Raw genomic sequence first — 19,349 nt, 5'->3', positions numbered from 1 at the left:
TAAAGCATTATAGAAATACTATTACAAATATATAAATTTGAATATTACATTTAAATAAAGCATTATAGAAATACTATTACAAATATATAAATTTGAATATTACATTTAAAGAAAGCATTATAGAAATACTATTACAAATATATAAATTTGAATATTAAATTTAAAGAAAGCTTTAGAAATACTATTACAAATATATAAATTCAAATTTTTCTAAACTAATATTTTTGAATGTTATCGACAAAAATTGAATGTTAGAATGTTATGTAAACATTCGAAATTCGATTCGAACAAACTAATGTGTTAAAACTTGTTTCATTTATTGAATGTTGCAAAACATTCGCCTATCCCTAGTAGCTACCTTGCAAATTTGATCAACAGATGCCTCATTCTTAAAAGCCCAGGAAGTAGCAACTGATTTAGTAGAATGGGCAGTAATACATTTAGGAGGAGACTGCCCCACCCCCAAGTAAGTCTCACAAATAATATTCTCAGAAGATACCACCTTAGGCAAAAAAATCAAACTTAGCTCTCAAAACTGCCCTATCCTGATGGAAAACAAAATAAATGAGCTCACAGCAAAGATCAAATAATACAGAAACTCTTCTAGCAGAAGAAATGTTCCAAATGAACAGAACTTTAAAATACAAAAGTTGAATATCCATATAATGCAGGGGTTAAAAAGGAGGAACCTGCAAGAATAATAAGATCAAATTAAGGTTCCAATGAGGAGAAATTGGCTTAATGCCTGGTTTTATCCTGACTAAAACCTGAACAAAGCTCTGAATGTTAGGAAGCTTTGAAATCTTCTTGTGAAAGCGTGTAGATAAACCCTTAGCCAAACCATCATGAAAAAAATAAAAATTCTTGAATTCTAGAAATTCTTAAAGAATGGCAACTAAAACCATGCTTCACAATCTCCAGACAATCAATTTTAGAGATTTGAGATGGTTGTGGTACAATAGAAGAGGCCACGGAGGACAACTGGACATCTGTACCAGATCTGCAAACCAAGTTCTACAATACCAAGCTGGAGCAATCAGAATGACTGGTGACCCTTCCTGCTTGATCCTGGCTATCCCTCTTGGTAACAGAGCAAAAGATGCAGAGCGAAAGATGCAATCTTGATTAAACAACCAAGGAGCTACTAGAGCATCCACAAACTCCACCTGAGGATCCCTCAACCTTGCAAAGTATCTGGGAAGATTGTTGTTTAACTGAGAAGCCAACAAATTTGTTTTCTGGGAGACCCTATAAGTCCACAACCTGATTGAAAACTTTCAGATGAAGAGACCACTTCCACGTATGAACAGATTGGTGACTGAGAAAATCTGCTTCCAAATTGCTTACTCCTGGAATATATACTACAAAGACTGAACAATAATTGCTCTCAGCCCAGGACAAAATCCAGGACACCTCCCTCATTGCCAGGGAGCTACAAGTTCTTCCCCCTTAATGATTGATGTTAGCCTATGATGTTAGTCACCTAAATAAAGTTCTTAACCCCTAATCTGCCGCTCCCGATACCGCCACCACTATATTAAAGTTATTTACCCCTATTCTGCCGCACCCCAATATCGCCGCCACTATATTAAAGTTATTAACCCCTATTCCACCGTTCCCCAACATCGCCGCAACTAAATAAATGTATTAACCCCTAAACCTCTGGCCTCCCACATCACTACCACTAAATGAACCTATTAACCCCTAAACCTCCAGCCCCCCACATCTCAACAATCTAAATTAAACTATTAACCCCTACACCTATTTTGATTTGAACAGCCAATAGGATTTTAGCAGCTCTAATTCCTATTGGCTGATTCAAATTTTCCAGTAAATAGGAATGCAAGGGACGCCATCTGGATTGCGTACTTGCATTGAAGATTCAGTGTACGGCGGCGACCGTATGAAGAGGATGCTCAGTGATGGATGCCTTCAGGATGGACCCGCTCCGCGCCGCCGGGATAGAAGATGCAGCATGGATGAAGATTGAAGAGGCTGCCTGGATGAAGACTTCTCGACGCTTGGATGAGGACTTCGCTGCCGAGATGAAGATTGAAGAGGCCACCTGGATGATGACTTCTCACCGTCTGAATGAAGATCGTTCAAGCGGGACTTAAAAAACTGTAAGTGGATATTCGGGGGTTAGTGAGAGGTTTTTTTAAGTTTTTTTTGGGTGTTTTTTTTTTGTTTAGAGTTTGGCCATGTAAAAGAGCTAAATGGGCAATGCCCATCCAAATGCCCTTTTCAGGGCAATGGTTAGCTTAGGTTTATGTTAGAGTTAGTTTTTTTATTTTGGGGGGTTGGTTGGGTGGTGGTGGGTTTTACAGGTAAAAGAGCTGTTTAACTTAGGGCAAATGACCTTCAAAATATTTATGATTTTTTCTTTTAAATGTAATACCTTTTGACGACAATAGCTAATAGCTTATTTAGTTAATTGCCTTCACTTTTAACTTGTTATTTTTAAAATTACACCTATATTTTAGCTAATACTCTTATTTGAAATATCATGTAAATTACCTGCTCCATTGTCCAAAAGCTCTAGCGTGACAGCACTGCCCGTCGCTGGCTCAATAGTCGCTGTCACCTTTGCTCCCTTCACTGGTAAAAACCCTTGACTCACTGATGCATAGACAACAATTGGATTGGGGAACTGGTTTATGTCCCTGTTTATGTGGGCGTTGACAGTAATTGGTGGCACATTTGCATCTGCTGCCTTGGAGTTCACAATTATGCCTATGACTTGGTTTTCTAGATATTGGTTGCAAAGGCTGTAATGCCAAGGTCCTCTCTAGAAACAAAAGCATAAAAACCTATTATTATTAGAACTATCATCAAATCCCGTTAACTTAAATAAACTATGATAAAAAAGAAAAATGGCACTTTCTGTACATACCCCAGAACCCATGAAGTCCTACCTAATGTCTATAAATGAAACACCTAAATATAAAATCTGAAACAGAGAACTACTATTTCTAATTACTAATATTCAATAGATAATGATTCAAAATCACAGATTCCAGCAGCCCAAGTTTTTAAATAAATAAAAATATTAGCACAAATTGTACAGGTGACAATAAAAATGAAAATCAATAGTAAAAATCACTCCACTAGTGTCTAAATTTTACTTGTAATGCACATTCAGGGGAATATTTATCAATGTGCGAGTGGACATGATACGAAGTAGCATATCATGTCCGTTGCACATCGATAAATGCCGACAGCATACACTCTCGGCATTTATCATTGCACCAGTAGTTCTTGTGAACTGCTGCATACGCTCTTGGCATTTATCATTGCACCAGCAGTTCTTGTGAACTGCTGCATACGCTCTCGGCATTTATCATTGCACCAGCAGTTCTTGTGAACTGCTGGTGCAATGCCCCCCCCCTGCAGATTTGCGGCCAATCTGCCGCTAGCAGTGGGTGTCAATCAACCCAATCGTATTTGATCGGGTTGATTTCTGTCGGCAGCCTCAGAGCAGGCAGACAGGTTACTGAGCAGCGGTCTTTAGACCACTGCTTCATAACTTTTGTTTCCGCCGAGTCTGAAGACTCACTGGAAACAAGGAGCATCATACGGAGTTTGATAAATATGCCCCGCAGTGTTCATAGATAATTGTCTAAATCCAGTTAACAGGTAATTATAAAATCCTCCTTAAATACTCCCTGTTATTACTCTCTCTTTCACCTCTCTTCAGGGACATGTTGGCACCCAGAGCATTGAACAAGGAGCAGGACATGCTGAGGAATATAGGGGAGAATGACAAAGTCACAACAAGGCGTGGGCCTAACATGGTGTCAGTAAACTGTGAAAAAGTCACAAGTTTGATCAGCAGCAGTGGTACAAACTGTCATGCAGGCACCCAGCACAGATAGGGAGCAGTTGGGGCATGGTGCTGTAGGAAACATTTTCACAAGTGAATGCAGCATCACAACTGGGCAAGTGAGCAAGTGGGCAGTAAGGACACCTAGATCAACACAGGAATGTTGGCACATTGTGGTATATAAAGGATACATTTTCAAAAGTTGGAACAGCAGCATACATGGACAGGTAGCAAGAGAGTGGCAAGCAGTGATATAAAAGTAAGTCCCTGCTGGGGCTTAGAGGCTGAAAGTGATAAAAAGAGACACGTCCCAGTACAAAGAATAGGCCCTATGAAGTGACAAATGGGGTATTTAAAAGGGCGGTAATGACAGAATCAACATCTAAAAGAGAAGTGTGGGGAAAGCCAAAAGGTCAAGTTTCAGCCTAGCAGAAAAAGTAAAAAATCGCAGTGCAGAAGTGTAGTCAAGCCATGGGTCATACACAGAAGAACAGAAGAGCAAAAGTAAGATCCAGCAGAATATAGGTGGGCAAACCAATAACTGGTAACAGGAGTAAAACACAATATACAATCATAAACAGACGCCAACTTATAGAATCTATATAATAAATATCAGCCAAATGGTGCCAAAACACATTTACAAAAAATGACGTTTTGTCAAAAATGATGTGGTGCTGAGAGCTGACAATGGGGACAAGAAGGGTTCACAAGAAAGTAAATAAACCTAAACATGTGGAACACAGGTGTGACATTGGGCAGTCAGATTACCCAGGGCAGCACATTGTGATATTTATAGGAGACATCATCACAAGTTGGAGCAGTAGAGGAAGCAGAAAAACATGGCTACACAGGTTTATCAAAGTAAGATTAAATGACAGTGATGGCATTGCTGGCTTCAGTGTTTGCACATGGACAGAGGACACAGTTAGAAAGAAAAGTCACATGCAGGGGTCAATCACAGAGTTTATCTAATGACTTTCTACTTCATTAAACATTAAAATCTATGGGTTTTTTTTATAGATAAATAATTTGATAAGATGCTCTTGTGATTGACCCCTGATTGTGTATGAATTTGTAGATAAAAAACATTTTACAGAACAGCTCTGTGGGTACAATTGGACCTACTCTGGTATTGCTGATGCTTTACTGTGCAAAAAAAAAAAAAGATGTTTTAAATTATTAATACACCCTTTGGGGCATATATATCAAGCTCCGAATGGCTCACCAGAAACAGCAGTTATGAAGCAGCGGTCACAAAGACCGCTGCTCCATAACCTGTCCGCCTGCTCTGAGCAGGCGAACAGACATCACCGGAAATCAACCCGATCGAGTACGATCGGGTTGATTGACACCCCCCTGCTGGCGGCCCATTGGCCGCGAGTCTGCATGGGGCAGCGTTGCACCAGCAGCTCTTGTGAGCTGCTGGTGCAATGCTGAATACGGCGAGCGTATTGCTTGCCGTATTCAGCGTGGTCTGTCGGACCTGATCCGCACTGTCGGATCAGGTCCGACAGACCTTGATAACTAGAGGCCTTTATCTCTTAATATCCCTGTTCTCCCCGACCCTTTCCCAAGTTTCTATTCCCCCTTTTCCGTCAACCCTCTAGCACCTATGTTTTCTTCTTCACAATATAACTTATCTGATATTATTCTCTTATTCCTAGGGGTCAAGTCCTACAACAAAAAGTGTGGGAACTCACCGAAACTTCCACCCTCCCCCTCACAATAAATATTGTTTTAAAAAATACACACACACTGTATTTATTGGGTACTTGTAAAGCACGGCTACATAAGGGTCTCAAGGCACTGCTCATTTTATCGACCTTGGAAGGATGAAAGGCTGTGTGGGCCTCGTCTGGATCGAACCTTCAGCCCTCGGGTTGCTACAGAGCTCAGCCACAGTGCATTAGCATGCTGAGCTATATGTCTGGCTAGATAATCTATACACTGTGCTTTATGAAAGTAAATTAAATCCAATGGAGGGTTGAATATTTGCCTTTGGTCCTTAGAATCCTCCTCTGTCACAGAGTCTCACCCACTTAAGGTACAATAGTCCTATTTCTAGTGAGGGGATCTAAATAACCCCAGAGCAAATCACACAGAAATGTAAGCACCATGTGTTCCACACAGTGCGGGGTGATCACACAGCAGGACCGCTGACAGGCTTGCATTTAGTGTATTGTAGGAAGTGTTATTGCCCATTACTAGATGATCTCACTATCCCTCTAACCAGACTGTGTTCCAGCTCCTCCCACCAGCAACAGAAGTGTTTCCTGAAGTATTCTCTATCTAGAGGGAACTTATTTCCTCCTGCAAATATAGTGCAAGAACTCTGTTCCCATGCGTTCCCGCTTAACTTGACTCCTGCTTATTCCTATGACTCCCTCTTTCTCTTATCTGTTTCTACAATGTAGGCATCAATATGATAATGGAGTCCAGCTTCTATTGTATCAAAACAAATATTTATTGTTATCACATTGGGGTTAAAAGACAATGTTTCAGGTCAGCTATTGATTATTATTCATATCTAAGAGCCAAAAGCTGGCCTGAAACATTTGCTTTTAACCCCAATGTGATGACAATAAATGTTTGTTTTGCTACAATAGAAGATGGACTCCATTATCATATTGATGGACATATTGATAGTGGTAATTCCAGAAATTAGTGTCTAGGACTGCTGGGTGCTGTTTCCCTGTCTGTGTGTATTTCTAAAATGCAGGTAGACAGTACTCTCTGGGGCAGGAAGCTAGTTATCAGCAAGCTGACAAAGCATGAAGAGAAATAATAATAATAATAATAAAATAAAACTTACAGGGACCTTTTATCATGTTTTTAAACCGTCCTCTAATAGGGTCAAGATTGGCTAAGAACAAGAGTGAAGCCTACATGCTTGTTGGCTGACATAGAAATCAATCAACTGAGAGGGATATTGATGAATTATTACTGGATAGTCATTGCCCACTTGCAGATAAAAGGCTTAACGAACAAATTAATCAATTTTCAGCAGTGTGAGCATTTGTTTCTTTATTCCTTTGTTAAAGAGAATGCTTGCTTAGGGCTAGATAGCAAGTGGAGCGCTAAATTATCATGTGCCCACAAACGGTCAAATTTGCCAGTTTGTGGGAGCGCCTTAATTAATAGCCCATTACAAGTGGCCGGTTATTGCTGCCGCGAGTTCACTGTAGCAATTAGCGCATTATAAAATGAACCAGAGAGCAGATCTCTGGTTAATTTTATAAATATGACCTAAATGGCCACAAAATACTGTGTAGTGTATTTTATTAAAAAATAAAGATAGCAGCATATTTATTTTTAAATAAAATTACTGCACTAGGCAGTATTTGGGGTTAAAGTTGGTGGGAGTGGGGTGTTAGAAAAAAAAACGGCACTGAAAAGTGCCTTTACATTGCGGCCTATGGGGGACTGTGTGTTCCCAGTAAATATATATGTAGATGCTTATATAGATACTGTATATATGTATGTGTTAATATGTGTATATACACATATTAACACATAAAATATATATGTATATCAACATATATATATATATTTAAACATGCTGCCATCGCTGCATGACTTACCACTTCGTTGGCGCTGAAGTTCTGATGCCGTCTCTAATCGCATCAGACCGAGGCTTCCATAGGAGCCTATGGAAGCGTGCTCTCGTGATCGCAAAGCTTCTCAGCAATGCAAATGCGAGGTTGCCTTCGCATTGCTGAAAACTTGTTATACCAACGCACATTATCATGCGCTGGTATTAGACAGTGGAGCGCATATATCGCTTTCATCAAATCTGCGCCTTATTGTTTTTCTGAGGAATGTTACAAATAATGTACATTTGTTGTTTTTTTTACATTCATATCCAAAGGTACATTTTTAGTAGACGCACTTTAAATTAGATGGGCTCATATAAAATATCACATAGGAGAAAAACAACAGTGTTATATGGATGTAAAAACTACAATACTAAAAGGACTAAGCACCTCTTCTGATAATGCCATTTTCTTTTAACATCTCCAACCCACTTGTATGGAAGCTTAAACTGTTCACTGTTGTTTTACTCAGCGTTCCAGCTTCCTCTCTGCCCTGAAGATGATTCCCATAGGGAATGGGGACATGTGACAAAAACTAGATTTACAAGCAAATTTGTGGGTAAATTAAACCATGAATAACTTACCTCTGCTGTTCCAGGGATTGGAAGCCTCGATGACCTGGGGTCAGTGACAAAGTTTGCAGCAGTGTATATTTTTCCCTTTGGGTTTTGTAAGTTAATAGCTGGCACTGCCATTTGCCAAGTTACAAGAAAAAAGGTGTCATTCCCCACAGTGTTGTCAATGTAAACTGTGCCATTCAAGCACTGATTTGGTGCAAGGTTTAAGCCAGTGCTTTCCAGCTGTCAAAAAATGAAAATAAAGTAAAGTTGTACATAAACATTTTACATAAATTAAATAATCCATTAACAAAACATGATGTAATCTATTAACATACTTATTCTTTGAACATTTTGACAGGACTGGGAGGCAGGGGCATGTCTAGGTAACCTGGGAAGTCAGTATAGCTATGTTGTGTGGCTGGACATCCTGGAGTGAAGTTCGGGTGGTTTGTGAACTTGATTGGACAGTTTGGGAAGGATCTTAGGGAGTTTCTGACATAGGGGCCAATTTATCAACCCTCTGTCCGACATGATCCGATCAGCGGATCATGTCCGACAGACATCGCTGAATGCAGAGAGCAATACACTCTCCGCATTCAGCATTGCACCAGCAGCTCTTGTGAACTGCTGTTGCAACGCCGCCCCCTGCAGATTTGCAACCAATCGGATGCTAGCAGGGGGTGTCAATCAACCCGATCGTAGTCAATCCGGTTGATTTCCTTCGACGTCTGTCCGCCTCTTCAGAGCAGGTGGACAGGTTATGGAGCAGCGGTCTTCAGACCACTGCTTCATAACTGGTGTTTCTGGCGAGCCTTCAGGCTCGCCAGAAACACGGGCCTTCAAACTCCATACAGAGCTTTCTAAATAGGCCCCATAGAACTTACACAATATTATTTTTAATACAAGAAAGTGTCAGGGAATATTAAACCCCTTGCTGCACCCATCTCATAAAGAAAATGATAGAAAAAAGAATAGAAGATCTTGGTGCACCAATAAATCCAACCATAAATACATAAATACATATGTACACATCAATAAATACATATGTACACATCAATAAATACATATGTACACATCAATAAATACATATGTACACATCTATAAATACATATGTACACATCAATAAATACATATGTACACATCTATAAATACATATGTACACATCAATAAATACATATGTACACATCAATAAATATATATGTACACATCAATAAATACATATGTATACATCTATAAATACATATGTACACATCAATAAATACATATGTACACATCTATAAACATATACAGCACATACCTATACATTTTTTAAGCCTTTTTTCTAACACCTTAGATCTCATATCTTTGAGCCTTTATAACGTTTGTGTGCATTATTTTTTTAGAGGCATATTTATGATTGTGCGAGCGGACATGTTCCGATATAGCGGATCATGTCCGCTGCACATTGATAAATGCCGACAGCATACGCTCTCTCTGCATTTATCATTGCACCAGCAGTTCTTGTGAACTGCTGGTGCAATACCGCCCCCTGCAGATTTCCGCCCAATCGGCCGCTAGCAGGGGGTGATTTCTGTCGATTTCTGTCTGCCGCCTCAGAGCAGGTGGACAGGTTATGGAGCATGCAGAGCTTGATAAATATGCCCCATAGTGTTATTAAGAGTGTACGTGTTTTTATGTGTTTTGTGCAACTTTTTATTTTCGCAAAACAGTTAACCAGAGCTCTGAAGTCGTGGTACAAAATATTACCTGAATAGCCTGTTTAGATATCTCCTCACTTCCAGATGATATTCCACTGAAAGCATCAACCAAACCATTCATAGCCGCGTTATCTGTTGCAAAAAATTGTAATCCTCCTGAAAAAATATGTTATGTTTTCTATTAGTGCCCTATGTTCTAAGCCTAGAGAGTTTAACCAGCCCCGAGACAAAATGCCTTCACCAAGTTTGTTTGCCAAATTTCTACAATTATTTTAGGAGGAAAAAAATTAAAACTGAATATGAAAATATTCTGGATTGTTTAATTTTATAGCATATTTTAATATTTTGACTTCCTGGCAGTGGTGTTTCTAGAGGTGCTGTACACCACAAATGAGGAAAGGAAAGCGGATAGCTTGAATAAAACGTAAAGGGACACTGACCCCAAATGTTTTCTTTTGTTATTTAGATAGAACATGCAATTTTAAGCAACTTTCTAATTTACTCCTATTATCAAATGTTCTTCATTCTCTAGGTATCTTTATTTGAAAAGCAAGAATGTAGGTTTAGATGCCGGTCCATTTTTGGTGAACAACCTGAGTTGTTCTTGCTGATTCGTGGGTAAATTCACCCACCAATAAACAAGTGATGTCCAGGGACTGAACCAAAAATTGGCTGGCTCCTTAGCTTAGATGCCTTCTTTTTCAAATAAAGTTAGCAAGAGAATGAAGAAAAATAGATAATAGGAGTAAATTAGAAAGTTGCTTAAAATTGCATGCTCTATCTGAACCACAAAAGAAAAAATTTGATCTCAGTGTCCCTTTAACTTTTAATCAAAGTACTAGAACATGTTTAAAAATAGAGAGTCCAACATGAAAATCAAACATGCTCAAACTGATGTATTTCGGCTTATGCTACCCAGGTGCTGAACCAAAAATGGGCCAACTCCTATGCTTATATTCCTGCTTTTTCAAAAAAAGATAGCAAAAGAAAGAAGAAAATGTATAATAGGAGTAAATTAGAAAGTTGCTTAAAATTGCATGCTCTGGGGTAGATTTATTCGCTATAGCAAATCATGTTCGCTCGACATCACTAAATGCCGACACCACACACTGTCGGCATTTATTTCTAGTGAAATGCTTGTGCAATGCCGCGCCCTTCTCACAGGCGGCCAGCAGGGGTTGTCAATCATCCTGATCGCATGGGAGCAGGATGATTATAGGACCACTGCTTCTTAACTTCCGTTTCACTGCTTCTTAACTTCCGTTTCATAAATGAAACCTTTTATCTGAATCATGAAAGAAAAAATTTTGGTTTTGTGCCCCTTTAAATGTCATTAGGTTTTCTCTGTCATTTTACACTTGGTTTTGATTGGATAATTTTGTACATAAGTTCTCTTTGTGTCACTTTGTTTGAGGAAGGGAAGGGGTTATATATACCTCAAAACCTAAAAAAATAACTATTTGTTGGCTATCAAATACTCTAGTGAGTGCACCTCACCTTCCTGTTAGAGTGGTCTTGCTATATCTATATAAGGGCTTGTTTCCATTGAGTCGGTATAAATGGATCTGTAAGCTACCAAAGCAGCGGACAGCTAAAAGTACTTTATGGGGCATATTTAACAATGTGCAAGCAGACATGATATGAAGTAACGTATCATGTCCGCTGCACATCGCTGCCCATTGATAAATGCCGACAGCATACGCTGTCGGCATTTATCATTGCACCAGCAGTTCTTGTAAACTGCTGGTGCAGTGCCGCCCCCTGCAGATTTGTGGCCGCTAGCAGGGGGTGTCAATCATCCCAATGGTATTTGATCGGGTTGATTTATGCCCGCCGCCTCAGAGCAGACGGACAAGTTATGGAGCTTGATAAATATGCCCCTATGGCTCTATTTTAATACTATGTTTCCATTGAAAGATATTGCACAGTATGTGCAGTCGCTGTTTTTGTTTATATGTAAGTTAATTCTCCATTAACGGCTCCAACCCATGTCGGATTTGACGAAAATCATGGCATAACAAGTTCATTGCTATGGTAACCTGACCATACACTACAAAAGTTACGTTTAGCTCCTTACCTGTGATCACCTCTATTGTTTTATTATATTTTACAATATATTAATATATGTAGGGGCCCATTTATCAAGCTCTGTATGGAGCTTGAGGGCCCGTGTTTCTGGCGAGCCTTCAGACTCACCAGAAACACCAGTTATGAAGCAGCGGTCTAAAGACCGCTGCTCCATAACCTGTCCGCCTGCTCTGAGGAGGCGGACAGAACTCGCGTGAAATCAACCCGATCCAATACTATCGGGTTTATTGATACCCCCTGCTAGCGGCTGATTGGTTGCGAGTCTGCAGGGGGCGGCGTTGCACCAGCAGTTCACAAGAGCTGCTGGTGCAATGCTGAATGCGAAGAGCGTATTGCTCTCTTAATTCAGCGATGTCTGTCGGACCTGATCCGCTGATCGGATCATGTCAGGCAGACATTTCATAAATAGGCCCCGTAATTTTTACTGCTGCCCTAGGAATAGGCCTATTTGGAATTTAGAAGATATGTGCTAAAGTTTATTTTCATAGGTAAATACATATTGATATTTACATAAGTGCAACTATTCCTAAACCTGGGCCAGCACTAAATATAACATATAACAATATAGTTATAAACATAAACACTTGCATTGTTTGCAAACTTTAATATCTCAATGGGAACTAGGCTTCAAAAAGTGCATTATTCCTCTTTTACACCTAGTTGAGCATGCCAAAAATTTGGACATTTTATCGACAGCTTCCAACTGTGCCAGTTTAGTAGAAACCTGGTGTAATTTAGTGCTTTTGGCATCTATTATTTTCTATTGGACGTGTAATTGTATAAAACGCACCACCAGAAACTGTCAATAAGCGTAATGGCGTCCTACAGCATGTGTTTCATTTTGAGACCTTGCGCTGAACCATTTATGTGTGCTTACTTGACATGGCATTTTGGCATTGAGAGAAGTGAGAGAGAACCGTGGTAGAAAAATATCACTATACTTTACCAGGTTTCAAAAAAAAGTTCCTAGGGGTCTATTTATTATATGTCGAGCGCACATGATTCACTGTAGCGAATCATGCCCGCCCGACATCGCTAAATCTTGTGAACTGCTTGTGCAATGCCTCCACCTGCACAATCGCGACCAATCAGTCACTAGCAGGGAGTGTCAATCATCCCGATCGTATTGGATCGGGATAATTTCAGTCTGCCACCTAACGACTCCATCTTACGACCACAGCTTCTTAACTTAAGTTTCCGGGTGAGCCGGAAAGTTTGAGTGGAAAAAGCAGTATCTGCTGCTTGTTAAATCTAGCCCCTAGTCATAAAACTGACATTGTTATATTTATTGATAGTAAAAAAAAAGTTTTCTTCAATAATTGCAAAAACTCACCGGTCATTTTTGTAATATCTTCTAGCGCCGATGAAGCAGTTGGTCCCAGAGCAATGGTATGTACAATTGCACCACTGACTTTTATATCATTAAAGCAAAGGGAAGTATCATAATTGTCCTCTCCAGCTGTTACTAAAATAATTTCAGAACCATACGAGGATCCATCATGTTGAAGATTAACCTTAATATGTGATATGAAGATAAAATAAAGATATATTATTTCTTGCAGCAATGATATGTTTTTAATGAAGACATAGAGACCTAGTTATCAAAGCGTCAACTGAAAATGCGCTTGAATTCCGTGTCGTAGTTGTCGCGAGATTGATGCTCCGTAGTTATCAAAGCATCAAGATCGGAATAATTAGAATTTTGTGACGTAACATACGATTCGCCGTTCTCAATTCGATGCAGATCGATGCGAATAGAAAACCCATTGAATTTAAGCGTAATTCTGTGTATTCGCCCTCCTATTCAACACAATTTGAAGCTGTCAAGAAGTTATCAAAAAATGAATAGTTACGCTTGCGTCGTATCCGACGCAGTGTAACTAGTTTTCAATCCGCCACCCTTGAGGTCGCGGATGCTATAGAAGTCAATGGGAATCGGAAAATACTGAAATCTTATGTTCGATGCTGCGAGAGTGAAGCATATCACCTAATAAAAGTCAATTACAAACTATTAAATATGTATACCCTTCAAAAAATCTAAATATATTATTGCTCCACATTTAGTGCACTAGTAGATATAGGGATAAAAATGAAATAAATACACAACAGGCACCAATTAGCAGCTAGCTCCTACTAGGGCAACTTAAATTTTCACTTTCCTATCCCTTTAAAATAGCCATAGATGTCAAATAAATACATATGATACTCTGATGACATGTTATATTCACAATTATTCCTGCTCAGAATAATAATACATTTACAATATATACATTTAGTGGTATAAATATAGAGATATGCCAGACAACATTGTTTAGAACAAGAAAAGGACGTTCGGGACATGTAAATATGTTTGCAAAAGATTTCTGACAACACACACACATATACTGTATTATATATGTGTGTGTGTGTATATACATACTAAAATATGTATGTCCAATCTTAAAAAGAATTCTAATAATTCACTCTCCACTTTGCACCAAATATGTTGCTACTTGCTATATTCGCAATTAGTACTGCTCAGAAAAAGAATCCATTTACACTATATGCAATAATGTGCTGCAGAGAAATGTGCTTGTTCGTGGACAGTATTGAAATGGTATAAATAAAGTTTGGAAAAGCCCGAATAGCCGCAACATCGATGACTGTTAGTTAACACCAGTCCGATGCTCATTGCACCGTACTTGAAGCACGTGTTTTTGACTGTTTTTTTTTTTATAAATAAGGAGATCGTATTCTGATCCGCGGCCATGATGTTTAGAGATGTTTGGTAAGTGTATTGACGCCCGCGAATGCAACATAGTTGATGCTTTGATAAATAGGCCTCATAGTTCAATAAACTAAATTCCTTAGTCTTACTTATTTTTCTCCTGTATCAGTGACATGGAAAACCATATATAAGTAAAATGTGCTTACGCTTGTGCCATAGCATGTGCACCACTGGAAACTGTTTTTTTTTGTTGTTGTTTTTTAATGCTGATACGTAGTTCAGGGCCGGCCTTAGCCATTGCGGGGCCCAAGGCAGGATGAAAAAATGGGGCCCCTGTCTTCCCCTGCGCCCAAACCCCGCCCCCTTCCCACCACCAACTCCACCCATTTCCATCCCAAACCCGGCCCCCACCATTTTTTTTTTTTAAAAAAAAGGGAGAAAAACTATTTAAAGTGACAATATACACCAATGTTCATATAACTGCATTACTATAAAGAAGAATATGCAGATACTGACCTAAAAATCCAGTATAAAACCTTTTAAAAACTTACTTAGAAGCTCCCAGTTGATGGTTAGGCTGGGACACCCAATGAAAGGGTTAATGTGAATGAGAAGGATAGGAGCGCCTAAGGAGACAGAAAATCCTGCTGCTAAATTAATCCCCTCAGAGCAAAAAACAATAAGTACTGGATTAATTAATGGGAATGTTCCTCCTGATGCAATTGTTTAAGATACAGATAGAGGAAAAAGTAAATTTACCTAAAATTATGCACCATCCTTATAAAGCATCATACTTTGTGCAAGCAAACTGTGTAGAATGTATTCCTTTTTTTTGTTATTATTCATAGCTTGATAAAAAAAATACAATATATCAAGAATTGTGCTCTTAGGTCACTCTGCATAATGCCTTCCACAATTCCATTCTCACTCTCTCAGCCCCCCTCTCCTCACACACAGCCCCCTCCTCACTCTCTCAGCCCCCCTCTCCTCACACACAGCCCCCTCCTCACTCTCTCAGCCCCCCTCTTCCTCACACTCAGCCCCCTCCTCAGTCGCTCAGCCCCCCTCTTCCTCACACACAGCCCCCTCCTCACTCTCTCTCGGCCCCCCTCTTCCTCACACAGCCCCCTCCTCACTGTCAGCCTCCCTCTTCCTCACACACAGCCCCCTCCTCACTCTCTCAGCCCCCTCTCCATCACACACATCCCCCTCCTCACTCTCTCAGCCTTCCTCTTCCCCACACACAGCCCCCTCCTCACTCTCTCAGCCTCCCTCTTCCTCACACACAGCCCCCTCCTCACTCTCTCAGCCCCCCTCTTCCTCACACTCAGCCCCCTCCACACTCGCTCAGCCCCCCTCTTCCTCACACACAGCCCCCTCCTCACTCTCAGCCACCTCTTCATCACACACATCCCCCTCCTCACTCTCTCAGCCCTCTCTTCATCACATACATCCCCTCCTCACTCTTTCAGCCTCCCTCTCTCTCACACATATCCCCCTCCTCACTCTCTCAGCCTCCCTCTTCCTCGCACACAGCCCCCTCCTCACTCTCTCAGCCTCCCTCTCTCTCACACACATCCCCCTCCTCACTCGCTCAGCCTCCCTCTTCCTCACACACATCCCCCTCTTCACTCTCTCAGCCTCCCTCTTCCTCACACACAGCCCCCTCCTCACTCTCTCAGCCCCCCTCTTCCTCACACACAGCTCCCTCCTCACTCTCTCAGCCTCCCTCTCCCTCACACTCAGCTCCCTCCTCACTGTCAGCCTCCCCTTCCTCACACACAACCCCCTCCTCACACTCTCAGCCTCCCCTTCCTCACACACATCCCCCTCCTCACTCTCTCAGCCTCCCTCTCCCTCACACACAGCTCCCTCCTCACTGTCAGCCTCCTTTCCTCACACACAACCCCCTCATCACTCTCTCAGCCTCCCCTTCCTCACATACAGCCCCCTCCTCACTCTCTCAGCCTCCCCTTCCTCACATACAGCCCCCTCCTTACTCTCTAAATCCCCCTCTTCCTCACACACATCCCCCTCCTCACACACAGCCCCCTCCTCACTGTCAGCCTCCCTGTTCCTCACACACAGCCCCCTCCTCACTGTCAGCCTACCTGTTCCTCACACACAGCCCCCTCCTCACTGTCAGCCTTACTGTTCCTCACACACAGCCCCCTCCTCACTGTCAGCCTCCCTGTTCCTCACACACAGCTCCCTCCTCACTGTCAGCCTCCCTCTTCCTCACACGCATCCCCCTCCTCACTCTCTAAGCACCCCCTTCCTCACTCTCTCAGCCCCCCTCTACTCACACACAGCCCCCTCCTCACTGTCAGCCCCCTCTTCTTCACACACAGCCCCCTCCTCATTGTCAGCCTCCATCTTCCTCACACACATCCCCCTCCTCACTCTCTAAGCACCCCTCTTCCTCACACACAGCCCCCTCCTCACTATCAGCCCCCTCTTCCTAACACACAGCCCCCTCATTGTCAGCCTCCCTCTTCCTTACACACAGCCCCCTCCTCACTGTCAGCCCCCTGTTCCTCATACACAGCTCCCTCCTCGCTGTCAGCCTCCCTGTTCCCCACACACAGCCCCCTCCTCACTCTCTCAGCCCCCCTCTTCCTCACACAGAGCCCCCTCCTCACTCTCTCAGCACCCCTCTTCCTCAAAAACAGCCCCCTCCTCACTGTCAGCCCCCCTCTCCCTCACAGCCCCCTCCTCACTCAGACCCTATCTCCCTCATGTCATACACAGCCCCCTATCCAGTCCTATTTTCTAAGAAAGTAATTAATTCACCAGAGAAAAAAAATACATTACATATTAAACAGTTTTTCTGGGAAATTAATTTCTTTCTTAAGAAATAGGACTGTTCTATCTGACTGGATTTTTTTAATATATAAACTAAAAAACATCCAGTTAGATAGGACAGTCCTATTACCTAAGAAAGAAATTAATTTCCCAGAAAAACTGTTTAATATGTAATGTATTTTTTTTCTCCGGAGAATTAATTACTTTCTTAAGAAATAAAAAACTAAAATAGGAAACTTACTCAGCCCACACTGCCTACCCCCCCCCCCCCCTTTTTTGCAGCAGAAATATTGCTCTAACCGACAAAAGGAATTTAAAAATTATAACACCCTTCAGATAAGTACTTTGTAATTTTCTCAAAACTAAATAGTAAAGAAAGTTATATGAATAAAAAAAAGTCACACAACAAACACTAAGCTAGATTACGAGTCTTGCGTTATAGTGAAAAAGAAGTGTTATCAGGTTATAACGCTGCTTTTTCACTGCCACAGCTATTACGAGTCTTGCAGGTACAGCTGTCCCGCACACTTTTTTGGCCATATCGCAAATGTACTTACGCAATTTGCGTGAAGTCTTTTTTCAATGGGACTTCCCTATGGTATTACAAGTTTTTTTTTGGACGCCAAAAAGTGAGCGGTACAGCCTATCCCGCAAAAATCGTAACGCATTCTAAAGTCAGTAGTTATGAGTTTTACGCTACAAAGCTGTAGCATAAAACTCATAACTAAAGTGCTAAAAAGTACACTAACACCCATAAACTACCTATTAACCCCTAAACCGCCGCCCTCCCGCATCGCAAACACTCAAATAAAATTATTAACCCCTAATCTGCCGCTCACGACATCGCCACAACTATAATAAACATATTAACCCCTAAACCGCCGCACTCCCGCCTCCTAAGCACTACTTAAATATTATTAACCCCTAATCTGCCGCCCCTAACATCGCAGCCACCTACCTACATTTATTAACCCCTAATCTGCCACCCCCAATGTCGCTGCCACTATACTAAATGTATTAACCCCCTAAACCGAACTCTAACCCTAACATCCCCTAACTTAAATATGATTAAAATAAACCTAAATAAAAATTACTATCATTAACTAAATTATACCTATTTAAAACTAAATACTTACCTGTAAAATAAACCTAAGCTAGCTACAATATAACTAATAGTTACATTGTAGCTATCTTAGGTGTTATTTTAATTTTACAGGCAAGTTTGTATTTATTTTAACTAGGTAGTTATTAACTATTTACTAACTATCTAGCTATTATGTGGCCAATATGTTGATTTATACGATATCATATAAATCAACATATTGGCCACATAATAGGTAACTCTATATATATTTTTGTTTCACTCAGACAATGTACTAACATTTTGAGCTAATAAGTTAAATACTGTTTTGTTTGCGCAACCAATTGCGCCAGTATCGGCTATTTTCCTTAATTTATTGTAAGTAGCAATGATGAGGATATCCGTATCAGGTGCACTTGCCTTTTGCTGTATAAAAAGACAGATTCCATAGAGTGTGGGCAGCCTCTGACGAAGTAGGAAGACGACCTACGAATCGCGTTAGGTCACGCCCACTGTCTTCACGCTACGCTACACACACCAGCTGTATTGGAGCTGGCAATTTATCAAGCAGCTGGTGCAGTATATGTTGGTGTTTTTTACATTGATTGTGCTTTACAATTGACCTTATTTGTGACTTTGTCGCTATAGACTGAGAAGGATATAAGTGACTCTAATAACACCAGCCTTATATGAGACAATTGTTTGGGATCAAAGGATTTCAAGTCTGAATGTTAGATTCTATCTGAACTAAGATGACTTCTGATTGATCTCTATCTAAGTGCTTTTACATACCTCACATGTTTGAGGGTTTTTAGTGTGAGTGTGCATCTGTGTTTTAATAAATATTGTTGTTTATCAAATACTACACTTAGAGGAGTTTGCACCTCTCTTTTTCTGTGTTTTTTTTTATTTTAGCTGTATCCAGCTTCCAGTGCTGTGAGTGGTGAAGCGGCAGCAACCCCATTTCGCTGTTTCTGGAAAATCTCTTAAAGGAA

The 19,349-nt window shown here is 40.8% G+C and overlaps 1 protein-coding gene across 1 annotated transcript in view; it reads right to left on the bottom strand.

The window, feature by feature from the left end:
• LOC128641110 (calcium-activated chloride channel regulator 1-like) overlaps nucleotides 1–19,349 on the bottom strand; it is an 83,658-nt gene that overhangs the window by 24,624 nt on the left and 39,685 nt on the right. The window contains exons 8-11 of the mRNA XM_053693685.1: nucleotides 13,095–13,275; nucleotides 9,723–9,829; nucleotides 8,001–8,216; nucleotides 2,518–2,788 (exon numbers count right to left, since the gene is read on the bottom strand). Of these exons, the coding sequence (XP_053549660.1) occupies nucleotides 2,518–2,788; nucleotides 8,001–8,216; nucleotides 9,723–9,829; nucleotides 13,095–13,275 (775 nt within the window). The remainder of the gene's footprint in view (nucleotides 1–2,517; nucleotides 2,789–8,000; nucleotides 8,217–9,722; nucleotides 9,830–13,094; nucleotides 13,276–19,349) is intronic.

This window comes from Bombina bombina, chromosome 10 (genome assembly GCF_027579735.1).
Source record: "Bombina bombina isolate aBomBom1 chromosome 10, aBomBom1.pri, whole genome shotgun sequence".
Classification (NCBI taxonomy): Eukaryota; Metazoa; Chordata; class Amphibia; order Anura; family Bombinatoridae; genus Bombina; species Bombina bombina.
Note: the sequence above shows the minus strand (reverse complement) of the source record. Positions and strands in the feature narration are given on the sequence as shown.